We start from the raw sequence: 21,571 nt of genomic DNA, 5'->3' as shown, positions 1-21,571 counted from the left end.
GAAGAGGGGGAGAAATGGGTGAAAGACACAGATTTCTGGTTGTTCAATAAATAAGTCATGGAGATGTACAGCATGATGACTATAGTTAGTGATACTGTGCTGCACATTTGAAAGTTGTTAAGAGAGTAGATCTTAAAAGTTCTCATCATGACAAAAAACAATTTTGAACCATTATTGTGACAGATGGTTAACTAGATTTATTGTGATAATTTTGCAATATATTCAGATATCAAATTACTATGTTTTATATCTGAAACTAATAAAGTATTATATGCCAATTATGTCTCAATAAAATATATTGTGAAGTTCAGTGGGAGGAGACAGGTAATAACAAAGTAAATGCATAAGTGGATAACATAATTGCAGGTTGTAAAAAATGATATGAGAGATACGAACAGGGTTATGAAATACCAAATATCCAGGCAGAGAAGACTTCAGACATAGAGCAAGAAAAGACCTCACTGAGAAGATGATACTGAGAGGAGGCCTGCAAATAAGGAGTAAAGAATTGGACATATAAAAATTACATGTATAGAGAACACTTGCAAAGGCACTGGGGTAAGAAACAGTTTGGTATGTTTGAAGACGAGAAAGGCAGCTGGTGTGCCAGGAGGGTAGTAAGTGAAGGAAAATGATGGTGAGAGATCAAGCTGGACGGGTAGAGAGAATCCAAAACACGGGGTGGGAAAGGCAGCCCTGTGGGCCATCGTATATATTCTTTCATTTTGATCCTTCCACAAATCTGTTAAGTAGTAGTGGGTTTTCTAGCAATGAAACTGAATGATGGATTTCATCTAAAGACCAAGAAGACCTGGCCTTGTAGAGCTATCTTTAACCTACAGAATAGTTCCAAATTGCCACATAAGTGAAATTCTTCTAATAGAACTTCTGTTTCCACACCCTTGGATTGATGAGGCCCAGAAAATTCCAGAATTTATTGAAAAGTAAGAATTTTTGCAAAATATTTCAAGAGAGCCATCTTTAAAATAGTGAACTAGGCATGAAATTATATGACTCCATCTATCTAAAGTAATAACACAGGACTTCCCTGGTGGTCCAGTGGCTATGACTCTGCCTTCCCAATGCAGGGGACTCAGGTTCCATACCTGGTCAGGGAACTAGATCCCACATGTCACAACTGAGTTCGCATGCTGTGGTGAAAGATTCTGCATCGCACGACTAATAGATCCTGTGTGCTGCAACTAAGACCAGGCACAGCCACATAAATAAGTGAATTAAAATAAAATATAATAAATAAAGCTGATAACTGAAAACAGGTCAAGAGACAGGCAAATACGGTCATCTTCAACCACCTCTGTGCTGGTGATTTTTAAAATCTATGCCCAGTCTCAATATCCCTCTCAATTCCATGCTTCCTATTCACTTCCACAGTGATTCTCAATAACTTTTTCTTGGCAGGCTAACTTAGCAAGCTGAAAACACACAGGAAGGGATTAAAAGTTCAAAACTGATTTAAAAATAAGTTTTGTAAAATTGAAATGTACCCAGTTACAGCACCCATTTCCCTGAAGCTCTATGTCACTGCATAGGTAGAAATGTTTACTGCTCTGACCTTTCTAGCTTCTGCTTGTTGAATGAGCTATAGTAAGAAGGAAACAATAAAGGTGGTTTTATTTTTATTTCTACTGCTGCCCTCAAACCATTCTACCAGCTCCTTCTTCTCTGTCTTCTCAAGCCACTTCTATCTCTTTTCTGGCCATTTCTGAATAACAAAAGAATACCATTGTTTTCAAAAATCAAAAATAAATCTAATATCATAGAACATCCCTTATATGTGGAATCTAAAAGAAATGATACAAATGAACTTACTTACAAAACAGAGACTCACAGACTCAGAGAATGAGCTTATTGTTGCCAGGGGCATGGATGGGATAGTTAGGGAGTCTGGGATTGACATGTATACACTGCTATATTTAAAATGTATAACCAACAAGCACCTACTGTACAGCACATGGAACTCTGTTCAATGTTATGTGGCAGCCTGGACGGGAGGGGACTTTAGGGGAGAATGGATACTTGTATATGTATGGCTGAGTCCCTTTGCTGTTTACCCAAAACTATCACATTTTAATTGGCTATACTCCAATACAAAATTTAAAAAATTTTTAAAGGGGGGGTAAATATCAATCTACAACAATATCCAATCTGTCATTGAATTTTAGGTACTTCCTTCCCTCACATGGAATGACCCAAGGATTCTATAAATTAGCAATGGGAAAAGGGACATGGCCAACTTTTTTCCTATTCCAATATCCTATTCTCCATCTGTTTTCTCCTCGAGCCATGTAGGAGCACCAAAGTGAGAGAGCCATGGGGACTGATTCATGAGTTAATCATTTTTGCCCAAACAGCCCCTCCTCCCAAAAGAAAGAGAAGGCAATATTTTCTCACCTGTGTTGTGAAGAGGTGGAGGCTAGGTCCTGGGCATCTCTAAAACAGTTCAGCTTCTCAAGCTCAACTTGCAGACAAACAAAGTAGACTTAATATAAATAGAAAAATAAATTACATCACAAAGAATTACAATATCTACACTTTATCCTCTGCCTTATGATATTCATCTACAGAGTCAGTTTCACCTTTATAAAGCGGCATCCTGGTGAGGGAACTCAAGGCAAAGAGAACAAGCAAGTGGCTTCATGGCTCCAGGCCAAGTGAGCCTCCCAGCAGCGCTTCTTAGGCTTAGTTCCTCTCAAGCGTTGGCTTTAGAGCCTTCACAACCATGAGCTGTCTTCACCTTATTGTTGTTCAGTTGCTAAGTCATGTCCAACTTTTTGTGACCCCATGGACTGCATGCAACATACCAGGTTCCTCTGTCCATGGGATTTCCCAAGCAAGAATATTGGAGTGGGTTGCTATCTCCTTCTCCAGGGGATATCCCCGACCCATGGATGGAATTCATGTCTCCTGCACTGGCAGGTGGCTTTTTTACTGCTGAGCCACCAGGCAAGCCCCTGTCTTCACTTAAGATCTCTCAAAGCTACCTATGATAATTCTGCTGTTGTAAATTTCCTGCCATGCCTCATTTACCATTATTTATGACTGGTGAATACCGTTCTGTTACATTAAACTGCCATAAGTTTATACTTAAACGATACTCAAATGCAGGGACACATGTTATACCATGGCTTTGTACAACAAACCGTATAGACTTATGAGGATTGCACTCCCTTACACTTGAATAGTGCACCATGCTTTATAAAACAGACACTCTCTCTCTCTCTCACACACACACACAATATCTCACTGATGCCTGTGAGGCAGATACTGAGATACTGTTATAAAGAAATATGACAAAAAGTTAGAAAAAAAATTCCAGATGTTCACATTGCTTATTTATTTGTGTCGATGAATGATTGTCCCTGAACTTATAGCTTTAAGTAGCCTGTCTCAAATTTCATTAGGTTTTACAAGTAAAGTAGAACCTACTACTATTTACCTATTCTCTGTAAAGAGAAATTAGAATTTATTCCACTTTGCAGAATGGTGAAGCCTGTCAAATTTGGTAGGATATGGGGAGTTAGTGATATTTGTTGGTAAAAGTTGCTTAGTAACAAGTGACCTAGTGTGAATGTATTTTAATAGTTAAGGTGGAAAATGTTTATGTGGGAGTTTATAATTCCTATTTCTCAAAAGTAAAATTAAAAATTTTAGGTGTAATTTATTTTCCTAAGTAGAGCAATTGCTGTGTGGGGACATGGCCGACAGTCTGTGAACATCAGGTGGCTGGTGGACAGCATCACTTTTTGCTACTTTTGTGCCTTTTCACAAGGTGCTAGCTGCAGTAGAAAATGGATCAGTTGCTGGACAATAAAAATATATCAGGATAAAAACAAGTAGAGCAAAAGAAGGAGTGTGTACCATTTAAAGTGTTATCCAAAAAATTTCAATCCAACTTAATTTTCTTTCTAGCTGTATTTTACTATGTGAGGAGTAACCATGTCAGCATGTTTGGATTAACACGGTGTTTAATATGCTTAAGTTGTAGAGTATGGTTGGCCCTTTCATGTATTTTGTTAATGTCAGGTGTAATTTTATAATAAAACAATTTGTATATTTTTAAAAACATGCAAATTATGAAATAGGAATTTTACCCTCTGCTTTTCCTCTTTTTTTGAGAAAACATGTCTTTCAAGTGCTTCTGAAACTGTCCTCATGCAAATTAGTGAATTTTGACCATCATCAATAAAATGGTTATGAGAATTTGTGGCCAGATTTGTAAATAATTTCACATGATCAAATGGTCATCAGGTCATGGTGATCATCTCTATTTTGGGTGCAGGCATTTTTTATTTACCTACAGCCCTTGGACAACATAGCACATAACAGGTATACAACAGATGTTTAAAGGATAAGTACATATGGAAAGAGCAGAGAGGAGAGGCCATAACTTGTATCTAACAGCTTAAATAGCACTGGCAGCCGTCTCCATCTTAGCAACAGCAATATTTCTGAGGTTAAATGTCCATGAAACAAACCACTGTGCCCAAATTCCCATCATTTATGCACTGCCTTCTATTCCTTGCATCATCTTTACCATTTATCTTATTTAATTAATTGATTAATACATTTCTTTTTCCTTAAAAATATTCAGAAAGGAAGCAAAACCAATTCTGATATAAATCAGAAGAGCAGATACCTACAGGAGTGGAGATTGACTTGCATTTTTTAGGGAGATGAAAATGTTCTACATCTCAGTGGTGTGTGTGTGTATATATACACACACACATACATATATATAAATTTGTGATATATATAGAGATTTGTTTAAAGTCATTGAATTGTATCCTTAAGAACTGTGCTGATTAAAATATGCAACTTTTCCCCTCTTAAAAAATATATTTGAAGAAAAGAAATAGATCAGGTAACTTTAAATACAATCACAATTAAAACAGTGTTATTAAATTCTAGATAAGATTCCTTACAGAAGGCTCTAAGCCTGAAGCCTGTTCTCCTTTTTTTTTTTTTTTTTTTAACATTTCTTCATTGTTTTAAATATAGCTTTATTTTTAATTTTTATTTTTTGCCATGTGGCATGTGGGATCTTAGTTCCATGACCAGTGTCCCCTGCATTGGAAGCCCAGAGTCTTAACCACTGAACCACCAGGGAAGTCTTGCTCTCTCTTCTTTACAACAGAGATTATCAAATAATAATAATAATGCACCCTTCTCCAAAACAGAGATATAGTGTTAAAAAGAGTAAAAAGAATGCTAAAAACAGCTATGTCTCTTCATCTCCCTTTCACCTTTATCCCTTTCTTTTCTTTAAAAAATGTTATTAGCATCCTTCCTTCTACTATCAAATAGCCATGAGTCAGGCCTAACAAAGTAAGCTGCGCGCTATGCAGAGGACACTAACCTCAAAAAGGGCAGGTCTATTTGCAAAGAGGGTGGGGCCTAGCAGTATCAGGAAATCAGCTACATGCAGAGAGATTAAGCAAATAAATAAATATATCAAGAACAATGAAAGTCAGGTTTCTCACTATGGGAAAGGGAGTTATAAATATGGAAAAAGATAAAACTAGAATAAACCCAGCTGGCACTGGATTAGAACTGAATGTACCAAGGTAAGCAACAGTTATTATAGGTAGGTAAAGAAATAGATATAATTATAAAGATATATGTAATTCCTAGCTATCTGTTAAAAAGGTCAGAAAGCAGTGGCATCCAGTGGTAATGAGCACAAAGTGATCACATGTGGGTTTCAAATAGTAAAGTGATCAGAATTCCTTGAAGAAATGACCAAATCCAGGGCTAGAACTGGGAAAGAACACAATGAGCCTAGAACATCTTTGGTAACAGAAAGTAAGGAAATGCTCCAAGAAGGATGAGGGCCTAAGTGAACTTGGCTTTCCCTGGCCAAATCAAGGACTACTGGAGCATTAAAATAAATGATACCATAATAAATTGCAATGCATGGAATAAACTAATACTCCAGTGATATAAATAAATGACAAAATAGATGGGGAGAAAGTTCTTCCTTCTGGTAGAAAGCCTCCAATTAAATCCAGAAAGATTAATGATTTTACACAACTACAGAGGAAGTCCTTTTAGGCTATAGGAGACATTTTCAAAGACACAGTGTTGTGAGGAGGTAGCGAGTTGGGTGTACCTAGATCACAGAGGGATGGTAGAGGCAAGTGGGGAGGGGAGGAGGAGCTAGATGATAATAGGGCCACACCCTCCTCTCCTTTTGTGCAGTGTCATGAGCACATGCAGTTTGAGAAATTGACAGAGACATTAGAGTTGATGTATTAGTGCAGCACCTCTGAGAAGCAGATCCCAAGACAGGATTAAATATGCAAATGGTTTATTAAGGGAATGCCTGCATGAATGGAAAGAAGGAGGAAGCTGACGAAGTTTGGGGGAGTCATTGGGCGGTGATGTAAGTCTGATTCTGTGTGTAGAGAGGTAAGGAAGTTTGGATGGAAGGTTCAGCAGAGGCGTTTGTGAGTCCTTCAGCCAAGGCTGGCTGTCAAGTACTCCTGCGTCTTCCCGGAATGGGTAATTGGATTCCTACTTCACTCAGTTATTGATGGGAAGCAGTCCCTGGCAAGCGTGGCCTAAAGCACATGCAGGAATGTACTTCTGAGAGCAGTCGCTTAGACCCTTAGTCACTTAGGCTCCCTGTAGTAGGTGGCAGCGTTCTCATGACCAGAACATTTGAGTTTTGGATGATGAAAAGGACTTAATTAGCAGAAGAGGTGAAGGTTGTTACAAGGAGAGGTGTGAAGGAGCTTACATTTAAGCATTCACCTTGTTCTTTTTGAAGTATCAATTTTCTTAGTTAGGAAGGAGTCAGGCATTTCTGAGTTGAGCTGTGAGCACTTTTATCACTCTGCAGTAAATAAACATGGACACGTAATTTTCGAGAACCCACTAACTTGCTTTAGCTTCTTAGTGTAGTTAAGTCTTCTGTGTTTTGTCTGATCCATCTGTCTTCCTTTTCTCCAGAATTATTTTGATCCATATCAATAACCTCAGATGTGCAGATGACACCACCTTTCTGGCAGAAAGTGAAGAGAAACTAAAGAGTCTTTTGATGAAAGTGAAAGAGAAAAGTGAAAAAGCTGGCTTAAAACTCAACATTCAAAAAACTAAGATAATGGCTTTCGGTCCCATCACTTCATGGCAAATAGATGGGGAAACAATGGAAACAGCGACAGACTTTATTTTCTGGTGCTCCAAAATCACTGCAGATGGTGACTGCAGCCATGGAATTAAAAGATGCTTGCTCCTTAGAAGAAAAGCTATGACCAACCTAGACAGCATATTAAAAAGTAGAGACATTACTTTGCCCACAAAGGTCCATCTAGTCAAAGCTATGGTTTTTCCAGTAGTCATGTATGGATGTGTGAGTTGGACTGTGAAGAAAGCTGAGTGCCGAAGGATTGATGCTTTTGAACTGTGGTGTTGGAGAACACTCTTGAGAGTCCCTTGGACTGCAAGGTGATCACACCAGTCCATCCTAAAGGAAATCAGTCCTGAATGTTCATTGGAAGGACTGTTGCTGAAGCTGAAACTCCAATACTTTGGCCACCTGATGTGAAGAACTGACTCATTTGAAAAGACCCCGATGCTAGGAAAGATTGAAGGCAGGAGGAGAAGGGGACGGCAGAGGATGAGATGGTGGACGGCATCACTGACTTGATGGACATGAGTTTGAGAAAGCTCCAGGAGTTGGTGATGGATAGGGAAGTCTGGCATGCTACAGTCCATGGGGTCGCAGAGTCAGATATGACTGAGCAACTGAACTGAACTGATCATTGTAACACCCTTTGTTTTACACTGAACAGAAGCTGATTTGTAATTGTATATGCCTTTCACTAATAAGATAGGAAAATAAATTCTATTTCTATTTGGTAAAAACATATCTTTTCCCCTTAAACAATAGGTTCATATTGTTAGAAAAGCTGGAAATAAAGAGTAGCAAAATGGATCTTTGATTTTGTAAAGGTTGGGAACAATTCAAATCAACTGATCCTGTTGAGTTTGAAAAGACTATAAATTCATAACACAGTTTCAGGTTGCTTTTGTCTTAATTACAAATTTCCTAAACCTTATTAAAGAAAGGAAATTATTTTTCTAGACTCATTTTATCAAGTTTGGAGTTCCCTCATTCTTTATCAAGGGCCTAAAAAGTTCTCCAAATTGCATAAGTAACAACTATAAAATATGACTCATTGCATTTCTTTCAGTGAGTAATGCAATTAACACTGCAATATTGTGGCCACTATTTTAAAATATTCTTATTAACATTTATTAACTGCTAGCATTGAGATTTTTTTTTACCTCTGAGGAAAAGACTCAAGATGCCCATTATAGCTTTTAACAAACTTAACAACGTGCCCTTTCCTCAAAGGATGATATATCTGTTCCAAATGATGTCATTTAAAGACACCACAGAGCACTTCATTGGGTAAAAGCAAATTGGTGCCTGGAAGAATCTGGGGGAATTTTTTTCATTCAATGGCAAGAAAATTGTTATTCTAAAAATGAAATGCATATAAGTAGTTGTTTAACAGAAATCATGCTAAAGATGTCTCTGTAAAATAGCTGTTGCATATGAACTATAATTTTGGCTTTTTTTTTTTTTTTGTATAATTCTTCTGTGTATTCTTGCCACCTGTTCTTAATATCTTCTGCTTCTGTTAGGTCCATATCACTTCTGTCCGGTCCATACCACTTCTGTCCTTTATTGAGCCCATCTTTGCATGAAATGTTCCCTTGGTATCTCTCATTTTCTTGAAGAGATTTCTAGTCTTTCCCATTCTATTGTTTTCCTCTATTTCTTTGCATTGATCACTGAGGAAGGCTTTCTTATCTCTCGTTATATTTTTAGAATTGTGCATTCAACTGGGTATATCTTTCCTTTCCTCCTTTGCCTTTAGCTTCTCTTCTTTTCTTTCCTTTATTTATAAGGCCTCCTCAGACAATCATTTTGACTTTTTACATTTCTTTTTCTTGGCATTTAGTCTTCAAGACTATTCAGGTCAATACTCTATAACATTTGAGTAAGATAGCAATATGTTTTTTTGGTGTGGTGAAGGGTACGGGGAGGGAAAAAGCTCCACCTTCCTTTAAAAGAGTAACCATTAACTTTAAATATCTTTCATTGGAAGCACCATTCCTGGCTTCATATATGCTGTAGTTACTTGTTTCTGGTCAGGAATGCCCAATTTACTCAGAATTTACACTCAACTTTTAATGTTGATCTGAATGGCAAGCCTGGTTTAGTTAGGCTGAAGCAATTTTTTAGAGAGGATGTTAGAATCATTTTGTTTGATTTTGGATGTGGTACAAAAATCTGTTTTATTTATTTTTAAGGCTGTTTTGTAACTGTATCAAATCCACTCGCCCTTTAGAGAAGAATGAAATGATGTAGCTTCTTCACGGTCAGGGCCAGTGCGCTGCATGACTTCAGGGGGTGTGGCTTGTATCCTCCTCCAGGTATGACACAGTACAAGAGAAGAAACTGTCTATTCATTTATTACTAGATAGTTATTATGGAAGAGAAGCTTTTTTAAAAGGTGAAAAGCTGGTCACCTCTATGACAAAGCCAGATATACAGAAAAGTCTTGCATTTATTCTGAGTTTAAAACTATGTTGTCCAATCTGGTAACCACTACACATTTAGAGCTTTCAAGAACCTATAATTCTCGAAATGCAGATTGAGATGTGCTTTAAGTATAAAACATATACCAGATTTCAAGGACTTAGTACAAAAAAAAAGAGGAATGTAAACTATCTAATTTTTATATTGTTTACATGTTAAAGTATATTGGATATATTAAACTAGACTATATTACTAATTTCATTGATTTCCTTATACTTTTCTCAATATGACTTCTCTAAACTTAAAATTATAATGTGGCTCAAATTGGTGACTTGTAGTATATTTCTATTGGATAGCATGAGTCTGGAATATTTGATCTATGCAGACCATCAGAAATCATTCCATCCCTTCTATTCTTTGTGTCTAGCACGAAACTCCTACCCAGATTAGCCTTGCTGGTACGCTGCCTGGGTTGGTTGGTTGATGGCAAGATTGGGATCTTCTAAAACAAAGTAGGGAGCATCAGGAACAAAGGAGCCAGATGAGTTTAATAGGTAGAAATTGTCAACACATCCTTTAACTAACACAGGGTCAGATTTGGGAAATGTGGCTTCAATTGAGATGTTTCTTCAGTATTCCTCCCTGGAAAATCCCATGGACAGAGGAGCCTGATGGGCCACGGTCCATGGTGTTACAAAGTCAGACACGACTGAGGACGCAGATATTGTTGAGTCAGATATTAAATTAATGGTTGTCTGATTTCTACACATCTCAGAATAAAAGATAATCAATGAAACAAATACAACTTAAAAGATTAAAATTTAATGGACCGCCATTAAAAAATAAAGAAGGCTAGAGCTTTGTAGTTTTAGTCAAATGATCAGATTTTCCATTTGACCCTGTTCACAAATTGAACTAACCTGTGAACAAGTACACACCGATTACAGCTGTGATACACTTCTCCCAGGCCAAAACATGCTGATTCATTCACCACAGTTCGTTTGCAAGTGAAGGAAACAAACTTTTAAGTTAGAGAAATATAAGCAGCCTTAGATCTGGGAGTCATCAGGAAATGTTTGGTGCTTTAAAGAACTGACTGAAAGTTAAACAGGTTAACGTGACATTTCAAAGGGATTTTGAAATTCAATAGCTTTCTCTAGCAGCTGATGTTTATTCTCTGGTTGTAAGACAAATGTTGAATTTCTTCAAAGGAACAATGATAGATTCTAGAATAACTAGATTGGTTCAACACTCATGATAGTTGTTTTTTCCCCTTCACCCTAACCCCTCCCTACCCCATGAATATCACGAATGTACATAATAGGAAATGGGAGAACCATCTGGCTGGCTTTTAAACATGGTTTTCTTCATCATCAAAGAGGTTTCTATGAGAAAACTGTAATTTATAGATTCAGAAGTAGGTATGGTGCCATTAAAAAGAGAAAAGCAAAATCATAAACAATATATGTAAATCTAGGAAGAGGACATATTTTTTTCTCACCATAAAAATGCTGTGCAGAAATGTAAGATGTTTACTATCATTTTAAAGTTCCATGAGTTGCACAGTCTTTCGGTTGTACATTTTCTTTCATTTTTATTATTTGAAGTATAGTTGATTTACAAAATTACTAGTTTCATGTGTACAACACAGTGATTCAGTGTTTTTGTATTGAATATTTAGTTTCTCAGCTTGTGGAACTGGCAAGTGGCAGCTACAAATGCTGGGCTAACCACTTTGAGTTTCCTTCTTCTGGATATTTTTCACTGCAGTATTAAGTCTCTGGTGCTTTCAAAGTTACTTATTAAAAAAAAGAAAAATGTTTTCTAGATTTTTTTTCTAGTTGTTCTGAGTGGGATGGTTGATCCAAATTATTGTTTGCCATTACCAAAGCTGAAGTCCTGGTTATTAGTACATACCTTACTTAATTTGATGTCAATTTTAACAACCAGGAAGACCCCTATCTCTGTTCATTCCACTATCTGTTATCTTGGCAAGTTGCTCATCTCTCATTTACTCTGTGGATGATCGTGGAGGAATTTCACAGTACTGCCGTCACTAAATGCACATCTCGAGGACTACCTATACCTTGTGAACAACGCACAGAAGACATGGTCTGACTCATGGAACACAGAAAGAGGATTTTGTGAAAAAATTAGAGTTAGAGAGACAAAGCTACAGGAGTGATTCTGGAGACTGCAATGGAGCACATATTTTTATGGAAGGATGGATTAACAGTATCAAATGCTGAAGAGGTTAAGTAAGTGAAGAGGATATTGGGTCTGGTAATTAAGAGGTCACCATTAATTTTTAAGAAAATAGTTCCTACAGAAAGTATACTAGAAGTGGATAAATGAAATACAGATGAAAAAGATGTAGTGGAGACTTTAAGAAGTCATGATATCAGGACTTCCTTGGTGGTCTAGTGGCTAGGACTCCATGCTTCCCAGGCAGGTGGCCCAGGCTGGATTCCTGGTCAGGGAACTGGATCCTGTATGCTGTGACTAAGACCTTGCATGCCACAACTAAAGAACCCTGCACATCACAACTAAGATCCAGCACAGCCAGATAAATAAATATTTACAAATAAGAGGTCAAGATATGAAAGAAAACAGATGATGGTGGTATTTGCGTAAGGAAAATAGTCAAGGAGAGATTTTAGTCATTATGATTTGCTTTCAGCATGGTTCACTTTTGAACAGTTTTGTAGACTGAAGGAAAGATACTAGTGCAGAATGGATTGAAGACTGATGAGGGAAAGCAAAATTGACTGAAATAAGTCCTAGAGAAGACAGAAAAGGAGCAAAGATAAGCTTTGTATTGAGATACGGGACTACAAAATGGAGATAAAGGGAGAGAATTATAAACTCTGAAATGAAGGTAAGGGTGTGGAAATTACATGGATCTTGTTTTAGTAACATACATTTCTGTGGCACTGTCAAAGAGCTCGTCAGCTCATTCTAAGTGTGAACTGTCCACTTACCTTTCATGCTATTTTCCCTTTCAAAACCTGCAACTTACACACTTTATTGGTCCTGTAGTTTCTCTGCATTGACTTTAGAGTGCAGAAATAGGAAACTTTTAAAACACTCCTATAGAAATCTTCCATCTCTTATCTCATAAAATACTCATTTCCTTTCCCCCCTCAAAATGTATTTTGGAGAATCTTACTACTACAAGGACCACTTAGTTTCAGGCACTTACTGATATGGAAGTGTAGGAGGACAAGTAACATTTTCCAACCTAAATGAATGTCGAATAACTGGTTCTTTTCTTCCCAGTTTGTTTTCTTACAAATGGAAACTCCACAAGGCAAAGACTGTGTGTTTTATTATGCCTTGTCAAACTACAGCAAATACTGGGGAGTATTAAATAAATAATAAATAGGAATAAAATTCCCCCGTAATAAAACTGACTATAAACCCGATCAACTGCTGCTTGTGATGCAGAGGTTTCACTTAAAACCACTAGGAATAAAGTATATATTTCCTTAGCCATGGTGCCCAGAAATGTGTTATATTTTGGTAATTATGACTTTTAACTCATAAATATCTATTATTTTCTATTTGATTCATAGCAACCTGATGAGAAAGTACCAATACCATCCTCTCTTTAAAGTGAACTGAATGAGGATTCAGAATATTAAAGAGCATGCCCAGTTTGCATACCCAGCTAATATATGCAGACCTGGAATTTAAACTCATTTTTTTCTGACTCCAAAGCCAATGGTTCTATTTACAAGGCTATACAGACTTCTCCTCAATTTAGCATTTCTAAGAGTTGGATAATAATGCTTTTCCTTGTGAAAGAATGAAGAACCATACCATTTGACTGTTTAACAATACAAATCCTTACCTTGTGTAAGGCAGACAAGTATTACTGGCCAGGCATAAAGATGGAGCTTAATGAACAGAACCTATTACTCAAGAATCAGAAATGGAGCATGTCCTCTTGTTTGATTTCCGCTTTGTATTCCAGGATCTGGGCAGAGATATATTTAATAGGGCATATGCTAATGGTAGAAAATTTGTACTTAAATGCCTTGTGTTTAAGGTAAAGAATTGCCTAAGGAGTTATGACATTACCAAAAAGGCAAACTTGTGGTCTGCATATCAGAGTTACATTTTTTTTCTTTACTTTGTAAATTATCTGAGAAAGAGAGTACGGTGGTCAAAATCTTTGTGAAGAATTTTAAGGCCACTGCATCTTGTATTAACTAATTCTATTGAACATTTAATGTTTCTGAAAATTTAGGCTGTAACAAGACTTTAAAAAATTCATATTTAAACTATCTCTTAGTATTCCTGCAGATCATGCTGTGTGTTACCAAACATTAGTTGGGAATAGTAGCTATAAACAGATGAAATTTGAGAAAATAATATAAAAATAGTTATGCTTGTTATACAATCTAGTTTCTTTAGAATATGATGCTGATTTTTACAAACCATACTTCATTCAACATTGAACATATGGCATTGTGGTTCTGAGAAAAATATATCTCTGATCAGGATTTCTGTCATTAAATTCATATTTATCAAGCACTTCACAAAATTTCCTTTACATTTTAATGCTTAACTCTTTCTATTATAGACTGTTGCTAACACACACAAAAAATCTATTAGAATACTGCAGCAATCACAAAAACACAATAGAAAAACAGGTACATTAAAATAAAAATTAGAGAAGTTTAACTAGAAGCGATTTTTAGTTGTCTTACCCATTACTAATAATCTAACATGTAGAGTTTAGTTTGTGAGAGTACATATGAATATTGCATAATACTTCTTTTTCCAGAGTAAATGTGAAATATAAATTAATGTCATCTCTGCTGGCGACCCACTCCAGTACTCTTGCCTGGAGAATCCCGTGGACAGAGAAGCCTGGTAGGCTACAGTCCATGGGGTCTCGAAGAGTCAGACACAACTGAGCAGCTTCACTTTCACTTTTCACTTTAATGCATTGGAGAAGGAAATGGCAACCCACTCCAGTGACGGGGAAGCCTGGTGGGCTGCTGTCTATGGGGTCACACAGAGTCGGACACAACTGAAGCGACTTAGCAGCAGCAGCTGCTGGCATAAGAAATTCACATCTCAACAGAGAAAGCGAAAGGGAAGGAGTATAAAAAGAGAGAAGTGAGAGAGGTGTTTTTGATTTCTTCCTAAAAGGTCAGGCTTTACTATATATTTATTGAATAAATATATATATATTCCTTTATAACCAAATGAAAGTGCTGATATAAATTTTGTATCTTTTGTACCTTTTGAATTTTCCATTAAGAATTGACTCATACTTTTTGAATAAGATTTCAAATGAAGTTTAGATTTTATTAAAAATTCTACAGTATAAATTATTATTTCTGCTTATTTAAAAACAAAAATTGGAAAGAATTTTATAAACCTCTGAAAATATGTAACACTCTGCAAAGACTAAATAAAATATGATTTTCAAATATTTACAAGCGAATTTTAAGAGGTTTTAGTTAACCTCAAAAACCTAGTGAGGCATACTGTATTTTCTTACAAACTATTGGTTGTAATATAATAAATAGCTCAATATAAATGAATTTAAGCACAAACCATATATCACATATTACATGAAATAGAAAAAAATGATACTATTAGTGTCTTCCCCCAAATTACCCTAGAAATTTCAAAGATTACATAATAACCAACATACAATTGTCAAAACAAAATGAACATATGAAATAGGAGTATCAACTAAAAATCGTATGTAGTTACTAAATTTCATTTCTTAATGAGAAATTATTAAAACTGTTAAGAACTGATGTCCTACATAATGGGATCTATGTTATATAATATGACTGGCAGAGGCAGTCAATAGAAAGATTCAGATATGCAAAACAACTGCTTGTTTTATATAATTTATATTTTATTGGAAAAGCAATGTACATTCATTTTAATAATCTGTTTTTATTTTCTATATGTACTATTTAAATTCCCCAAAATCATTCTCCATTGTTAATCATTTGAAACTCATTCATGTATTTGATTATTCATCCTACAACTAAGAGGAAGGTAAGAATGATTGTCGCAAACAGCCTAATTATAAAAAATAGATAATGTGTTTTTATACTACAATATTTTGAAGCCGATTTTCTATTTATTGATGCAGGATTTTTTTAATGCATGTTATTCAAGATTTTTTTTTTTTTTTTTTGGTCAGAGCACCAGTTTCTTAAGGCTGCCATAATAAACCACCACAGATTGGCCAGCAGAAAATAGCAGAAATTTATTCTCTAACTGTTCTGGAGGTTGGAAGTCCGAAACCAAGGTTTCAGCAGTTATTAATACCTACTAAAGTTCCTGAGGGACAATCTACTCCATGCTTCTCTCCTAGCTTCTTACGGTTGTCAGCAATTCTTGGTGTCCCCTGGCTTGTAGATACATCACTTCAGTCTCTGCCTTTGTCTTCATGTGGCATTCTCCCCTGTGTCTCTGTATTTCTTCTCTTCTGATAAGGACACAGACATATGGGGTTAAGGGCCTTCTCTGCTTCAGTATTACGTCTTAACTGCTAACATCTGTAATAGCCGAATTTCCAAATAAGGTCACACTATGAGGTTTTGGAAAGGACATGAATTTTGGAAGGATGTCATCCAACCCAGTCAGTGCAGGCAGTTTCCAGTTAACATTAATGAAAAAATTCCTGTGTTATATAACATCCAAACATGATTGATGACATAGGTGAATCATTCTTGAGTATTACATGCAATCTTTTGTATTCTAATCACATACTCAGATGGGTACCTACCTTTGGGAATCATTCTCATTCACAAATATGACTTACATACAAAGAGGAACTTACAAAATTCTTTAGGAAGGATTCAGAGGATTAAGCTAGGTACATTCATTTCTAACATGAGCACATTGCTGCCTAGAATATTTTCTTATTCTGATTTCACTGCTGAATTCTTCAGATTTGAATGTGCGTGTGTACTCAGCTTCTTAGTCATGTCCAGCTCTTTGCAATCTCCTGGACTGTAGCCCGCCAGGGTCCTCTGTCCATGGCATTTCCCAGGCAAGAATACTGGAGTGAGTTGCCATTTCCTACTACAGGGGAATCTTCCTGACCCCAGGGGTCAAACCCATGTCTCTTGTGTCTCCTGTGTTGGCAGGTGATTCTTTACCACTGTGCCACCTGGGACATCCTCAGGTTTGAGCAGTCTTTAAATTAAAAGTGGTAAACAAACTTGGGAAATAAAGTTAACTATGACAGAGGTAGATAAAGTAAGTCTGAGATAAATGTAAGTTTTTAATTCTTATCTTTCACCCATCTAATTATGTTGATAGTTTATTCACTGGATTCGTGAACTTAGGTTCTGTAATCATAATTGATAAAATGAATTTTCCCTGTATTTGAATAAATAGTTTACTGAGCAAATTATAGTATAAATATGACTTCAAGGGGAACTACTTAAGAAAACAATCATTGACATGTACCTTTAATCAACATGCCCATGTATCCTATAGCTAATTATCTCTTATTCATTCTTTGAGTCATAAATCAAGTACCATGTTGTCAGTCATGGGATTTCACTGCTATTGGATGTATTTATGGTATTTTATGGAGCCTGGTACACTACAGTCCATGGGGTTGCAAAGAGTTGGATATGACTGAGTGACTAAACACAGCACAGCACAGCATACTACATCTATATAGCCCTTACCACTTCGACGATTTTATATTAATTTTAGTGATTAGTTAACTACCATTGCTCTTCTTTGCTAGACTATAAGTGAGTGTATTTTACTCACTTTTGTTTCTTTGCCTATTTCAGTACTTGCATCATAACTGAATAAATCAGAAATGCATACTTACATATAAAAAGTAATGTGAATTATGAATTATTTTCAACAATTTGTTAAAGAATCCTTTACCATGTGAACTCTGTAAATAAGAACATTAAGAGCACATTGATTTTAGTATCTGGAATAGATGATAAACTTTTCCGTTTCAATAGACTTTGACTATTTTGAATAGCTCAGTTTAAAAATGCAGGATTCAAATGATAAGAGATTTTACTATTTATCAAAAGCACTCTGGGCTATTACTATAATAAACACAATTGAATTCAAATGTAAGTTTTATGAAACGTCCTCTGTGAAGGCTATTAGAGCAATTCTACATTTTTAGTTTGCAATATATGAAAACATGGCACATATCATACTGAAAAATCTCTTTAAAACAATGACACTATAATTCAGTATTTAAATTTATCAGTGTAACACATTTTTAAAATAGTAATACCTGTATTTGAGAAAGTTATTCCCAAGGAGAAAAATTAAAATAAATTTCATGATCATTATTAACTATTTGAATCATAGTCTGTTGCAAATCTGAATATCTAAATTCAGAAATTTGGGAATGCAGATATAATTATAATCTCTCTTTTGACAACTTGATTTTACATACACATATTCTCCTCTTCTTTTAAAAAATTTCCTGGTTAAAGAAAGGATTTAACCAGAATTTAACCATTTCAAAAGTCAAATATATTGCTAAGATAAACATACTTTTCCAGTTTTGAGGTACTGCTGCTCCTTGAATTGAGCTTTCTACATCATGTTATTATTTTTTACATTTTCTTTTTGAGGTAAAAAAAGAGCTAAATACCTGCTAGCTCCACACATATATAGTTATATACCTTTATATATCCCACACTTTCTTACATTAGGCTGTCCAGGAATATCACATGAGAAACTGTGAGGAAAATCTTGAAGGATTAGATGATGAAAACTTTCTCATAATTTGATGGCTGCTCTAAGCTTGGCAGAGCGCCCTCTGGGGTTATCCTGCACATCTTGATCTTCTGGAGTAAGTACCTTCTTGTGCATCAATTTCCACATTACAGGGGCCTTTCCCGTAGACACGCCTTCCTTGTTTTCCTGATCTGAATCCAATTGTGATTTTTGTATCACCTTCTGTCTAGCACTTAGGTTAAACCTTTCTGTCATGCTTATCCCAAGCAGGAATCGTTTGATGATGCGATCCTCCAGTGAATGGAAGGAGAGGGCAACGAGGTGACCACCAGGTCTCAGAAACTTCTGAGCTGTCTTCAGTCCTGTGTAAAGTTCATTGAGCTCATTGTTCACAAATATGCGAAAAGCTTGAAAAGTCTTTGTAGCAATGTGGGTAGATCGCTGTAGCAAATCTTTTCGTGCATAAAGAGCAGAGGGAGGAAATGCACCTACAGACAGATTTTGTAAAAACAGGAAAAGAGGACAAATGGGTCACATTAATATTTTCCACTGTAAATTTACTGGGTTGTGTTTTATATATATTTAAGGAATTGTTTCCTTAGAAAATTGTGTCATTTCATCCATATTTCTCCATTTTATTTCCAAGCATTCCATCAAAGTTTAAAACTATTGTGTCAGTAACATCTTTCAGAACTCTTAAGGCTAATTGGAGTCAAACAAGAACAGAGAAAGACAAAAGGCTGAACAAATATTTGAAGAAATAATAATGAAAAACTTACTAACTTTGATGAAAAATGTTAACTCTCAGCTAAGAAAGTTCAATGATCTCAAATAGAATAAACACAGAAAACTGCACCTAGACACATCATAATTAAACTACTACAAGCTGAAGATAGTAAGAAAAACTTTGAACACAACAAAGAAAAAAAAATACTGGAACAAAACTCAAATTGTTGAGGGGAAAAAAAAAGCTGTCTTCCAAGAAAACTATTTTAAAACCATTCTTCAAAAGTAAAGGTTCAAAGACATTCCAAATGAATTTTAAAAATGAGAGTTCATTGCTAATAGCTTTAAATTCAAGAAATGCAAAAGCCAATGCTTCAGTCTGAAATAACATCATGTGATACTTAGAGAGAGAGAAGATGATGAAAATATGAGTGATATATGAAAATAAGAAATATGTTTAACTTCTTAAAAGACAAGACTATCTTTCCGTCATTCTTAATTTCATTAAAAGTCAGGACTCTAAGTGAAATTATAACAATATTCTAGGGTTTATAATATAGATAGAAATATATTGTATACAACAGCAGTAGCACAAAGGCTGCACAGAGTGCATAAATGAAGCTACACTATCACAAGGTCCTTGTGTTTTATGGGAATTTAAAGTTGCATGTTGTGGTCTCTAAAACATTCAATAGAAATAATGCAAGGAAATAAAGCCAATAAATTAATAGAGAATAAAAATAATCCACAACATATTTTAACATAAAAGAAGGGAGAAAAACAGGAAAATAAAAATGAAGCAAAGAGAAAACAAATAGGAAAAATGGAAGACAATATATCCAAATATAAAAAAAAAAAATCACATTAAATATAAATGTACTAAACATCAATAAAAATGTAGAGACTGTATGACTGAAAACTAGCAAGACCTAATTATACACGGTCATTGTCAAGACCTAATTATACATTATACCTAATAAATTATATAATTATACATGATAGAAATGTACATTAAATTTAAAAATACAAATAAAAATAAGCAAATAGCTGTGAAAAAGTATATCATGTAGAGAGTAAGCATAAAAAAGCCCAGAGACTGTCCCTGGAGAAAACAGACTTTGCTGAACCTTTGAAGGAAAATACAGACACAATGGATCACATTCAAAGTCATTTACATATTGACCTGATTACATTCAAATATGTGATTATGAATAACATGAGTTTCTATCCCAGTAGGGAATTGAACATCCTGTGGATTTATCTCAGAAATTCCAAGGAAGTGCCTTAGGTAGATTCCTCTTGATTTATAATACATTTTCAACAAAGGTTGCCAGGGAATATATAAATTATAAAAAATACAATACTAAACACTTTTGAATGAGGCTGTAAAAAGTGATTCACATATTAAGATTTGTGTATTTGTTTATGATCCCTTTGTTATTACAAGATAATTTAAGGTAGCTTCCAATTCTTCATAAAATATAGCCAAATAAAAATAAACTCAATATCAGCCATAACATGAAATAAAATTAAATATTAAAATTATAAAATAGATTAACAGTAGTAATGATTAAGGAAACTCTTCAGAAAGGGAAAAATGTTGAATACTTGCTGTGTACTAGAAAGAGTACTGGTTTTCTTCACTGAATTTTTTGTGGATATTTTACAATAGTTTCTTTTATTCTTCCATTACCTTAATTTGCCTATATTCTATATATTGACATTATTATAAAGATGGAGCTAGAGACCACTACTTGTTAGTTATGTATTTTGAGACAAGTTGAATAAAGTTCTGGTTATCTGATTCTTTGTTTCCTCCCTGGAAAGTTGGGCTAGAAACAAATGCTGACTTAAAGTTGTGCTGTTTTAGGTTATACAGTGCTTACCACACTGTGTCATAGAATGTAGTAATCACTTAATAAATGCTAGCTATTAATATCTCTCCTTATCTTTTGCCTTATTTCTTCCCAAGCTGTGCTTCAGAACACTGCAATCCTTCCCTTAAATAAAAGATGGGAATAATTAAAAAAAAAAAAAGCCCAGAGAGACTATATGACCATTAGACAAATAAACATCTAAAATGGAGAATTGCTGTGCTGTGCTGTGCTGTGCTTAGTTGCCCAGTTGTGTTGGGCACGAAGTCCAATAGACCGTGTCACTAATCAGACTCTTTGTGACCCCATGGACTGTAGCCCACCAGCCTCCTCTGTCTATGGGGATTCTCCAGGCAAGAATACTGGAGTGGGTTGCCATGCCCTCTTCCAGGGGATCTTCCCAACCCAGGGATCAAACCCAAGTCTCTGTGCATTGCAGGCAGATTTTTTACCATCTAAGCCACCAGGGAGAATTGCTAGACCCCAAAATAAATATTTCTTATAGAGAAAATAATCAAGATAGCAGTAAGATACAATTACAAAAGCATATGCACCAAATAACATAGTTCCAAAATTTTACACCTCTCAGAAAAATGACCCACATTTATATATGCAATTGTATTTTGACCAAATGTCAAGTTAATTCAATGCAGAAAGATTTTCAATGAAAGTGATTATA

At 35.4% G+C, this 21,571-nt stretch overlaps 1 protein-coding gene across 8 annotated transcripts in view; it reads right to left on the bottom strand.

Annotated features, from left to right (window-relative positions):
* Positions 1 to 21,571, bottom strand: part of METTL15 (methyltransferase 15, mitochondrial 12S rRNA N4-cytidine) — a 280,288-nt gene that overhangs the window by 46,095 nt on the left and 212,622 nt on the right. For 4 of the 8 annotated variants that reach the window (XM_055549184.1, XM_055549183.1, XM_055549187.1 and 1 more), the window contains 3 exons: positions 18,416 to 18,780; positions 17,412 to 17,480; positions 15,771 to 16,043 (listed from right to left, as the gene is read on the bottom strand). In XM_055549184.1, the coding sequence (XP_055405159.1) occupies positions 15,984 to 16,043; positions 17,412 to 17,480; positions 18,416 to 18,780 (494 nt within the window). In that variant the 3' untranslated portion in view covers positions 15,771 to 15,983. Of the gene's footprint in view, positions 1 to 2,412; positions 2,480 to 15,770; positions 16,044 to 17,411; positions 17,481 to 18,262; positions 18,781 to 21,571 lie in introns of those variants that run through there. The other 4 variants (XR_008703109.1, XM_055549185.1, XM_055549188.1 and 1 more) reach the window with 4 other exon arrangements.

The sequence above is a fragment of the Bubalus kerabau genome, chromosome 15 (assembly GCF_029407905.1).
Source record: "Bubalus kerabau isolate K-KA32 ecotype Philippines breed swamp buffalo chromosome 15, PCC_UOA_SB_1v2, whole genome shotgun sequence".
NCBI classification, from domain to species: Eukaryota; Metazoa; Chordata; class Mammalia; order Artiodactyla; family Bovidae; genus Bubalus; species Bubalus kerabau.
This window is presented reverse-complemented; position numbering and strand designations above follow the sequence as displayed.